A 12,918-nucleotide genomic window follows, 5' to 3' on the forward strand; every position below is an offset into this window, starting at 1 on the left:
TACTATAGATGGGAGTATCGTGCACTCATATAATTTCACTCTAGCTTTTACTGTGAAATTTCCTTGTGGCTTGGTTTAGTCATTGTTAGGATCGACGTCCCCCATCATATACCTGCCTCTGTCTATTCTCGCCTTTATCATAGCTATGTAGTCACCGTTGTTATTAAAAACGTCTCCTAGATATTTATATTTAGTACAATGTTTTATCTCTGTTCTACCCAAATAAATTGTTTCTTCTTTTTCAATACTTATGTTTCTATGAGACGAAAATTTAATATTCATTATATTTGTCTTGTCCATATTGAATGTTATCATTTTTTCTGTTGCAAGTAAGTTGAATGAATGTGCTATTTTCTGTACCATGTTTAGGTTATTAGCTATTCCCAGTTGATCATCCATATATAACAACGGTGGTATTTCTGTGGTACTTTGATATACATCTACTAGGGAGCCATATCCTCCACTGTTTATTTGGTCTAGGACTCCAGGGTGGTACAGCATATGATCGGACCCAATACTGTTCCTTACCTTACTACTTCGCCTATATGTCCTATATGCAGAGTGTGATGTGTGAAAAACGCTCGCATGGTGGCAGCACTATGCATCTTACCGAAAAGCGTCGATGGAGTTGTCAACAGAAGTGCAAGAAGGACTACAAATTGCTGGGGATACTTCAGTTATTCAGGATAATGATTTTATAACGATCATGGACGTATTATGCCACAATATACCAAATTTAAAACAGCCACATAAAACTCTAGGTGTGTGTATTATTGTACGTCCTTTGCAGCTCTGCTCAAGCTATTTATTTTGTTGATAGGCGTGTGTGTCACTGTGTGTACACAGTACTCAGCAGGTACTGTGAGTGTGAGTGTACTCTCACTCCTACTACTGTGGTACTACTAATACTAGTACTACCACAATTGCAATTAGGTACGATAAAATAGCTCTGTAATTGACTACACTTACGAAATAAATCGCACCATGACTACTGCCATGTTGCCATAAGTTGAACATCAACATATGCATATCACATAAGGGCGTCACAGTATAGCCTACCAACCACACCGGCCGTAACAATAACCGGTGCTATTTCTGTACCCCCAATCGGCAATCGCCGGGTAAATGGTAGCTCTACTCTAGAACTATAGCCCTTCGCTCCGCCACAGGTTCGTGCACCTGTGGCAGAGCGAAGGGCTATAGTTCTAGAGCTAGGCAAAAGGCAGCACTACAAGTCTTCAATCTTCAAAGATAAGCTTCCAATAGATGTTAGCCTAGAATGTATATGGCCTAGCACTATGTAGTAGGTGAGAAGGGCCGTATTCGGACGACAACCCCCTGGACAACTAACACCTGGACAACTACCCCCCGGACAACTACCACCCGGACAACTGCCACCCGGACAACTACCCTTCTAGGGTTAGGGTTAGGGTTGTCTTAGGGGGGTAATTGTCCGGGTGGCAGTTGTCCGGGTGGCAGTTGTCCGGGTGGTAGTTGTCCAGGTGGCAGTTGTCCGGGTTGTAGTTGTCCTAGGGGGGTAATTGTCCGGGGGTAGTAGTCCTAGAATCGAGAAGGGCCACATGGTTATCAACTAACTAGATGCAAGTATGTAACACTAGTAGGCCCGTATCTGTGCAGGATTACGTATTTCTATTTGTCAACTAACTAGCTGTATAGTTTCGAAAGTTGACATCTTGTTCACTAGTTAGCCCTATTTACAATACAGCATTACAATATACTGGTATTAATTATTGTAATTATGATAATATCAGTCCTAGTAAGGCATATATATATGGAAAATGTGATTGCAAGCTTATTATGGAACAAGCATGTTGATGGTTTCTAATAAATTTCACATCTAATACTATAGTATAGGGTTTAAGTAATTTATGTAAAACCATGTCAATGTAACCCCCCCCCAATCATTACCATGGTCGGATATCTAGGGCTGTAAATGGTTTCTGTGTGGGCATTGTAAAATTGATACTCCAAGGTAAGAAAGAATCAATTTAGATGAAATATGTAAATGTAAATAGTACTGCCATATATATAACTACAGCTAACACTACTAACCAGTTCAACTAAGCAATAAAACGTCGTACCAAATATGTTAGTTTAAATTTCAGACATTCCTCAAAAAAGCGAAACTACTGTAGCCGTGAAGCGAGCCTATGGATCGCTACTTTGCTTAATGCTAGAAGCTGCTAAACATGATGCAGATGAATCAAACATAGTGTAAGTATGTTATTTCTTTGTTAGATGTCTACTGTATATATATATATATATATATATATATATATATATACTATACTATATCAAGAGTGTATAAGAAAGAGAGCGTACAACGGTGAATGCTGAACCATGTTGCTAGTGATTACCCGTAGTCGAAGAATTAATAAACTTTGCGCCGGGCATGTTTATTTTGACGCGATTTGTGTGATTATTATTGATCAGCTGTCCTATCCTTGTCTAATATAAACTAACCGCAAATGTCCCTGACGATGCCCTTGACGCTGAGATAATGTGCGGTGAAAATCTGGTATTTTTGCCGAAAGACCGACGTCTGAGATTGACTGCTGAAGCGTCGCCGCTCGAACTGTCTCTCGGGGCTTTGAGATAAGCTTCGGCAAACCTCGCGTGTTGTCGTGCATATGATTGACAGAATGGAATGAAGACGTCTGTTATTCGATTGACATAGTGATGACGCCCACCTGTGCCTAACCTCACTCTGGATGTATACGTAAACTCTGGCAGTACTGACGTGAGTCAGCGCTTCCCATGGCGCCTACAGCAGCGGCGACCGAGGCAACCACTGGCACAAAGCGAGAGACGAGTGCGGCAGTCAGCAGGTATCTCGAGTCAGGTTTCGGCGAAAATACTAGATTTTCACCGAATAGTATCTCAGCGTAGGGCATCGTAGGGACATGCCGTTTGTTTTAATATTAACAAGGTAGGACAGTCTGATCATAATAATCATCACAAAATCGTCAAAGATAAACGGGGATAAGTTTGATTATTCGACTGACGGGTAAAATCAGCCCAACATGGTTCCGCATTTCACGCGTGCTACTCGCTCTGCCTTTCTTATACACCTCTTGATATAATATATATATATATATATATATATATATATATATATATATATAGCAGTAGACATCTAACAAATAATTAACATACACTTACACTATTTTGCATTCATCTGCATCATGTTTAGGCAGCTTCTTAGCATTAAGCAACAGATAGCGATCCCAGTAGCTCGCTTCACGCTTACAGTTAGTTTCCGGCTTTTTGAGGCAAGTGTCTGAATTTAAACTAACCATATTTGGTACGACGTTTTTATTGCTTAGTGTGAACTGTGGTAGTAGTGTTCAGCTGTATCTAAAATATATAATGGCAGTAGCTATTGTACATTAACATATTTCATCTAATTGATTCTTTCTTACCTTGGAGTATGCAGATTTACAATGGGCCCACACAGAAACCATTTAACACCCTAGATTATCCGACCATGGTAATGGATTGGGGGGGGAGGTTTACATTGAAACATGGTTTTACTATAGAATTACTTAAACCCTATACTATAGTATTAGATGTGAAAGTTATTAGAGAACCATCACATGCTGTTCCATAATAAGCCTTGCAATCACATTTCCATGATATATACTGCCTATACTAGGACTGATATTATCATCAATTACAATAATACATACAGGTTATATGTAATAGCTGTATTGTAAATAGGGCTAACTAGTGAACAAGTATGTCAACTTTCGAAACTATACAGCATAGTTAGTTGACAAAATAAGAACTTACGTAATCCATGCACAGATAACGGGCGCGTACTAGCTGTTTACATACTTGCATCTATTTAGTTGATAACAGTCGTGGGCCCTTCTCGATTCTAGGACTACTACCCGCCGACAATTACCCGCCCCTGGACAACTACAACGCCGGACAACTGCCACCTGGACAACTACCACCCGGACAACTGCCGACCCGGACATGCCACTGCCACCACGGACAATTACCCCCCTAAAGACAACGCGCTAACCCTAGGACGCGCTAGAAGAGGGGGTGAGATTGGTGCGGTGGCAGTTGTCGCGGGGGTGGGTAGTGTGTCGGGGGGGGCTGAGTTGTGCGGGCGAGGTGTTAGTGTGTCCAGGGGGGGTGTGCGTGCGGGCGCCGGACGGCGCCCTTCTCGGAGCTACTGACAGGGAGGGGTGCGAGGGCCATATGAGCAGTTGCTCAGGCTACAGGTGGCTGATGGTGAGAGCGGGGGTAGGGTCGTTGGGGAGGAGTGAGAGGGACGTGGAGTGGCGGCGCGGTTGGCGCTAGCGTGCGTAAACTATCGCAGGGAGCTTCGCTGCTGGCACAGGTGGGCACGAACTGTGGCGGAGCGGAAGGGCTATAGTTCAGTAGTAGAGCTAACCATTTACCCGCGATTTGCCGATTGGGGTACAGAAATAGCACCGGTTATTGTTACGGCCGGTGTGGTTGGTAGCTATACTGTGACCCCTTATGTGCATATGCAACTGTTTGATGTTCAACTTATGGGCAACATGGCAGTAAGTCATCGAGTGGCGATTTATTTGCGTAAGTATAGTCAATTACAGAGCTATGTTTATCGTACCTATATTGCAATTGTGGAGTAGCTAGTATTAGTAGTACACAGTAGTAGGAGTGAGAGTACACTCACACTCACATACCTGCTGAAGTACTTCGTGAGCACCACACGCCTGACACACACGCCTACAATCAAAATAAATAGCGTTGAGCAGAGGCTGCAAGGACGTACAATAATCACACACACCTAGAGTTTTTATGTGGGGCTGTTTTAAATCTTGGTAACTTGTGGCATAATACTCCATGGATCGTTAATAAATCATTATCCTGAATACTGAGAGTAATCCCCAGCAATTTGGTAGTCGCTTCTGCACCTTCTGTTGACAACTCCATCGACGCTGTTCGTAAGATGGCATAGTGGGCGTGCACCAATGCGAGCGTTTTCACACATCACATCGTCTGCATATAGGACATATAGGCGAAGGTAGTAAGGTCAAGGAACGTATTCGGGTCTGCGATCATATGCTTGACACCCTGGGAGTCCTAGACTCAAATAAACAGTGAGATATGGCTCCTAGTAGAGTGTATCATCAAAGTCCACAGAACTACATCACCGTTGTTATATATGCGATTGAGTCAACTGGGAATCAGCTAATAACCCTAAACATCGGTACACGAAAAAGCAACATTCATTCAACCTTACTTGGCAACAGAAAAAATGATAACAATTCAACTATGACAAGAGCAAATATAATCGAATATTAGAATTTTCGTGCTCATAGAAACATAAGTATTCGCAAGGAAGAAAGCAATTTATTGCGGTAGGAACAAGAGGATAAAACCTTGTACCTAAATATAAATATGCGTAGGGAGACGTTTTATAAATCACGTGACTACATTAGCTATGATAAAGCGAGAATAGACAGAGGCAGGTTATAGATGGGGAGCTCGATCTAACAATGACTAAACAAGGCCAACAAGGAAATTCACCAGTAAAAAGCTAGAAGTGAAATTTAATATGATGCACGATACTCGCATCTATAGTAAATAATAGATGAAACTTGACAAACGCTAACAAAAAAGGTAAAATCACAAGTTATGGGAAGCGGCCGTCAGGAAATCGATCTGCCTTAAGGAGAAGTACTAGGTGCACCATAGTAACAACCAACTACAATCGCTTTAAGAGTTGAGGCTACGTATAATACCAATTCTGACCGGCAATCTATTAGAAATAGATTAAATGTTATTACAATACCGTATACAATTTAGAGCAAAGACAACGTTTATTATGAAGAAGGAGTGTTGTTACAGAAATTAAAAATATGGGGAAAGAATTGGGCAAATGAAGATCATAGACAAAATTGAAGAATATGAAATTAAAATTATGTCATTCTTATCTATTGGCCCGTTATCAAAAATGAGATCGGAAAAAAGATGGTAAAAGATGGCAATTGCTAAAAAACGTGATAGAAGGGACGAAGGGAAGGAGCACAAAAACAAAATTGCAAATGATTAATATTAAATAATTATGGGATAAAAAATTATATGACGTCAATGTCCTATGAGGATTCTTGGTTTGTGTTTAAATCGGCAAGACATGCATGATAGATTTAAAGGCTTACTTTAAATAAGACACTGAATGACGATGTGACTTGTGTAGGGCGGGGAGAAAAAGAAAGCCTTGTTACATGCTATATAATGGCCTTGAATATGCGGGTATACCCTAAATGAAAGGGGAATCCATGTGAGGAGGCTGGAAAATGTGAGCGATCCCAAGTTTACTTTTAACATTGCTTCCGACCATCGTGAGGAAATTACTAAAAATATAGGGATCCAAAGAATAAAATTTAGCAAACTTTAAATGCTGGAGGTTACAGATAATGAAAATGATGAGATGAAAGTTTACATTCCGAATATCTCGCCACCTTCACCAGAATTTATGCCTTTGTGAAATACAAGAGGTGGGACAATATACGATAACGATACGATAGCGACATACGATACTGATGGTTCAATTTTGTTAAAAAAATCATTATTTTTTTATTGTACGGTGCACAGCACAAATTTTCTTGCCGTTGCAACGCCAGTACTGCACTTGGTACCTCGTGAAGCAACATGTATATATATACTATAGTATAGATATTATAATATATGATTATATAGTATATATAGTATAGTATGTGTGTGGTGTGGCGTGTGTGTGTGTGTGTGTGTGTGTGTTGTGTGTGTGTGTGTGTGTGTGTGTAGTGTGTATTGGTGTTTGTGTGTCTGCATGTGTAGTGTGTGTTGTGTGGCGCGCGTCGCGTTGTGTTTGTGTGTTGTGTGTTGTGTGTTGTGTGTTGTGTGTTGTGTTTTGTGTGTCTGTGTTGGCGCGTGTCGTGTGCGCGCCGCGCGTGTGTGTGTTTTGTGTGTGTGTGTGTGTGTGTGTGGGTGTGTGTGTGCGTGTCGCGTGTGCGTGGTGCGTGCTGCGTGGTGCGTGATGCCGTGCGGCGTGTGCGTGCTGCGTGCGTGCGTGCGTGCGCAGCGCGCGCGGTGGTGTGTGTGTGTGTGTGTGTGTGTGCTGTGTGTTTAATTGTTCTGCAGCTTGCACCCAAAAACTCGCAGCATTTCGCCACGCCCCGAGGCTACAGACCCCTGTTGGCAGACCGCAGACTTCAGGGCGATACCCCGTGGGAGCCGAGCAAATAAGATCAAGGCATGTGTCAATTTCATGCTTATCTCTAGCCACATGTAAAGAACCAGAAAGCTTGGACTTGCCGCAAAAATGAGCGGTCTATCTACGAGGCGAATCATAGCTGCCTGGAGTCTCTCTAAACATCCTCTCTAAATCTGAGCAATAGGCGAGGTGAACTCCAAATACCAATGTCAAATCAGAAATGATCAAGGAGATTGTGGTAGTAAGTCATCGGAGAACCTCAATGAGATCTGTTTTTCCTGACATGGCACGTTACTAGCAAATCTCGCCAGGTGGCTTTCCTGAGTGCGCATTCCTTCGCCTCAAAGGAGGCGATGGCAGTTTGGTGATACGACTCTTAAGCTACTGCAATAGATTCCAGGGGGATCGCACCACCTACAAGTCGCATCGATACTGTTCGGCCGACACATCTGAGACTGCATATGCATGCCCAAGTCGAGTTTTTCTCAACTCGCTTGGGAACTTGGCTAACTTGGCAAACTCCCTTGACTTTCCTGCTGTTCATATCCCAGGCCCGTAGGAATGGGGGGAGGGGGGCAATGGGGCGCCTGCCTCCAACAATTTCCTGAATTTGGTTATAAGTTATTTAAAAATACACAGCGCGACTATTCATTGTACAAAATAACTAAAAAAGCGAGTTTTCCCATCCGCCACACAGACCGAATAGATATATTTATTCTTTGACATTGAATGTATTGCTGCATCACCATACATCTAAATTATGTATATAAACAAGTGTTGTTACATTAATGCACATATCATTCCTGCACGGTTCATGCTTTTTCCAGCATGCGATGTACTAATGTAACATTGTGCAATGCCAGCAATACACGAAGAGAAGCTTTATGTCCATATGAAAATTTTAAAATTTCAGACCATTCACCTATTCTCGGGCTATACGCGCCTCACAGACTCGCAGCGCATCTGTAAACGGCCATTGTCCCTCCACTTGTCTATATGTCTATATGTCTGTATCCCTTCCTACCGAGCCTGTTCATATCCACAGGCTCCAGCTCAAAGTTGGTGTCACGAGCATCGTGGCTCCTGAAGAATACATTCATCCCCCACCAAGCCTCTGCAGGCGGAACACTCCTGGCTTTACGAGCAACGTTGTTCCACGCGTCATTGATCACATATAGTCGTGGGCTGGAAAAAGAAGTGGAATGTGTTGATCTCGAGGATCCTATCAATCTCCAACAGACCACAGGGTGTATGTTCAAGCGCCTCCGATTTTCCGAGTTAGCTCGAGTGTGCAATGCGCTATTTATAAGGCCCATGGAATAGTCCCGCTGGCCTTAATCTAGACATCACAACTTCCGTCGGCTGCAATGGTCAGGCTTTACGTTAAGGTGTTCAGAGTTATATTCCCACAAAACCCTTCATTCTCGGCCGACGGAACACCACCATGTCGTATGTCCAGAGCCTTTGACAACATAGAGGATCCATGGAATCATTTCAAACTGTTCTTGTCAGAATCCATTATTTGCCTCTTCAGTATTTTATTTCTCATTGTTTAGCGACTCTATCCTTAGAATTAAGCTAAATGTATGTAGGATTACCACTACAGTTGTCCTTTGTCTTTTTTCAATCCGTAGTAAATTATTAATAAATAACTTAAACTAAAAGTAAATACATAAATATCCAAAATAAATATAATACACATTAGTCTACACAATAGCCAAAACCGGCGCCTTTTTCTATATTTTTACAGTATTAGACAGGAGTGTATAAAGAGAGTATGTCTTATATTCGTAGGCATTCCTGAATCTTATCTATAGGTCTCGTTCCACAGCGAGACTCGTATTTATGAAATACGGTATTTGTGAAATACCGAATCTGAGACCCAAATACTCGCCGAGCGTTTCACACGCTGATTCGCGCTCCAGAAATAGGTATTTGGCGAGCTGCGAGCTGCTTTAAACAGATCACAACGAACAATGCGAAATAAACAATGCAATGCGGCACCCAACTGCGATAACATACCCGTAAGAGACTGTACCGCGCTCGGATCAGTTCCACTTGCGTTACACTGGAACTGTCGAGCGCGTACCCCGTGCTATAAAATACGCGGCTCCAGAAATCGCGCGGTATTTAGCGTTCACACGAGGAAATGCGCGGTCCAAGAGATCGCGGATATTGTCTCAGCACGGCAAATTATTCGGGGTCTGGGAAGCCGCGTATTTACATCAAATACCGGAATCGGTTTAAATACCGTATTCTCTTGGACCGCGCAAATTTTGCCTCGTGTGAACGCTAAATACCGGATTTCTTTGCTACGTGTGAACGCGGCTTATGTCGCACTCGTGTGAGCGGTGGCCACGTGCGGTGAACGCGTGTAAGCGTGGTGTAACGTGCTTAACCGGTCAAGTTATTAAGGGAAGCCGGTCAATGTATACCATGGCATAGCAGTGCACACGTTAGTTAAAGACACCTGCTGATTCACTGCGGTATAAATAATATCAGAGCTAAAAATGTATTATAGATGTTGATAATATTTTGATTGAAATCGTATATATGTAATATAATATTTGTTATACAATGTAATATACGTGTAAAATTTCCCTTTATATGCATCGCGCTATATCCTTATTGGCGAAGGCCATATTAAACGGATGCTATGTGCAGCAGCGTAACACGGTCAACACGTCGCGTAAGAGCGAAACCAATGCTGTTGGAATAGTACGTAATAAAAGCGATGCATATAAGAAAAGGTAACAGGCTAATCTAATCTATACAGTAGACCAAACTAGAATTCAACTGTGTACGGCGGTATATGTAAATTAGTGTAAGCCACTCGAGTACTACATAGCGTAGTTGCATCCTGTGTTCGAGAAGCAACTGTGAATCTGGTGGACGATCCCGCCTTTCCCGCAAAATTTACCGCAATTGCCTCCGATCCCGCCCACACCACTCACGCGCGCCGCGCGCACGTACCCCGACGACGCACTACATGAAACACAAAACCACGCACGCGCGCGCCATGGCACACAATACAACGCACTCACAGCATACATGACGCATACGACAACACGTCGCAATACACACAGTGCGCAATACCGCACACAAGCACGACACACACACACACACACAACACACACACACACACACACACGCACGCACGGCGGACGGCACGCACACACACACACATACCTACACGCACGGCATATTGACAATCTGCCAAAAAATGCTCATTCTGTGATTGTAAAAGTTGTACCAAGAGTGTTAATATAGTTCAGCACAGTGATTTCTGTGAAAAAAGTGTGAAACACATGGTCTTCCTTATATAAACAATAGAGAAATTAAATCTGTCTTAGTACCTGAACTTCTTTTGCAGTGTCGAATGTGAATTATATGTAACACTGGCAAGAGATAGCCCGGCTGTGCCGCGGCTACAAAGTAACCGAACTTTTAATATGGGTTTCCACCGGTTAGCAAAGACATATAAGAAATTGCAAAATAGTCTCTGTATTTTTTATCACTGCAATATTTCAGAGATTTCTCGAAAGATACATTGTTACATTATGTGTGGCATGAATTACATTGAAAGGGAACATTGAACAATGAATTCATTAACGGTTGAAACGGAACACCCTCAGTATACCGGCCAAAAAGATGTTGTACCATATTTCCAGTAGGGGGCATAAACAGACACATTAATGTGGATGTTCCAACTTCGGTGAACACCCACACCTCAGCCGCCCATAAGAGAAGGGCAAGACTCCTTCAGTGTAAATCCAAGCAACAGCTTGAATGTTGTTCTAAGTAGTGAATTGTTAATCGAGCATGGCAAAATCAGGCGAAGCAAAATTGCAGTCTCTTAAATCGAAAAGGGCGTGTCACCAAGGAGATTTTCGTAAATAGATAGGGAGCGACAAGTAATTGATTGTGTTCAAAAGTAGTGTAGGGTGGTAAGTAAGTGCAGCGATACACTTCCCTCACACACAGCACGTGCCAGCGGCGGCACGACGCGCAAACGCAATCGGCACGCACGTACGAACACACCACACCACACACAACACACGCGCGCAACACACACACACACACACACACACACACACACTCGCAACACACACACACGCACACACACACACACACACACCACACACAACAACACACACACACATACACAGCGCACACAGCACTGACGCGCGGCGCGTATTACTCATACACGCATAGATTTACGGTCTGTACTGTGTAAATCATGAAACATAAAAATGTAATAAAATACAAGTAGCAAACTAATGTAGCTTTTAGATACTAACGGAAATAGGTCTATTTAAAGAGTATTGAAAGAAGCCTGTATCTGGGCCAGTATCTTTCCCGTTTCCTGAATGACGCACAAATTTAAAATTTTAAATTTTGATATAGAATTATAATAAAATTTATAGAATACCGGATCTATAGAACTTTTTATATGCATCCGGAAAAATATTGCAGTCAGTTCATATAAAGCTAACCAATTCGTGTAGCTTTTAAACATGCTCTTTACTTATTATGATAATTTTAATGAATCTATTAATTGTTCTTTTAATGCGTAATATGTACAAGCATCATATAAAAATGTACACTGAATACAGTTTCAAACATACACTGTTACGGCCAACAAACGCTCCACTCACAAACAATCGCGCATAGATTACGATTGTTACTTCGAGATAATGCCATTATTCTCAAAGTAAAGAATAGCGCATGCAAGCTCACTGTGGTTATCATGGAGTGTCTTGAATTGTATTAAACTTCTGCGACGGATTTGGCAATGTTCACTGCGTCCGGGCTCGTGACGCCTAAGTCGCCCGCAGTAAGCGGTCGTAGTTAAGAGAAATGTGTTTGTGGACAAGTAGGAACCGCATCGCATCTAACGCGATACCCCAAGTGTTTTCCGATATGCGGCTTCGATGAGTCGCTAGGACAAGAGTTCGCTGCACTCTACTAGTACCGCTTTGGGCTTATAGACCTTCTTAATTATATTCCATGACTGGGTCACACACGCAAAAGCGAAGGCCTAAGCTAGGCAATTTTGTAAACAATGGTCTGCTCAGGCAGGCGCGCACAGATGGGGTACACGCACGTACACGCACGTCACGGCAGGATACACGCACGTACACGCGGGTACAGCGAGATACACGCACGTACACGCAGGTACACGCACCCCGTACACGCACGTACACGCAGGTACACGCATCGTACACGCGGTACGACGCAGTACACGAGATACACGCACAGACACGTACACGCAGATACACCACGTACCCGTACACCGCAGAATACACCGCACGTACAGCGTACGAGGGCGAGATACAACCGCAAGGCGTAACGCGGGTGAGACGGAGATACACGGAGATGACACTCACGTAGAGCGCGGGTACACGGCACGTACACGCGGTGGACTACCGCACTGTCACACGCAGATACAACGCACGTACACGCAGATACACGCACGTACACGCGGTACACGGGCGAGACTGGACACGCGAAGTACAGCGTGTACACGGCAGGAGTGACACGGCAGGGGTGACAGCGGCGGTACACGCACTACATCGGCAGATACACGCACGTACACCGCAGGTTAGGCACGCACGTACGCACGCACGTACACGTACACGCGAGATAGCGACGCACGTACAGCGGTGCACGCACGTACACGTCACGCACGTACACCA

At 43.3% G+C, this 12,918-nt stretch overlaps 1 protein-coding gene across 1 annotated transcript in view; it reads left to right on the forward strand.

The window, feature by feature from the left end:
- Positions 1 to 602: 602 nt before the first annotated feature.
- Positions 603 to 12,918, forward strand: part of LOC106816309 (COMM domain-containing protein 3-like) — a 17,059-nt gene continuing 4,743 nt past the window's right edge. Inside the window, exons 1-2 of the mRNA XM_014820892.1 lie at positions 603 to 761; positions 2,127 to 2,235. Of these exons, the coding sequence (XP_014676378.1) occupies positions 623 to 761; positions 2,127 to 2,235 (248 nt within the window). The 5' untranslated portion in view covers positions 603 to 622. The remainder of the gene's footprint in view (positions 762 to 2,126; positions 2,236 to 12,918) is intronic.

This window comes from Priapulus caudatus, unplaced genomic scaffold, assembly GCF_000485595.1.
Source record: "Priapulus caudatus unplaced genomic scaffold, Priapulus_caudatus-5.0.1 Scaffold31, whole genome shotgun sequence".
Taxonomy (NCBI): Eukaryota; Metazoa; Priapulida; class Priapulimorpha; order Priapulimorphida; family Priapulidae; genus Priapulus; species Priapulus caudatus.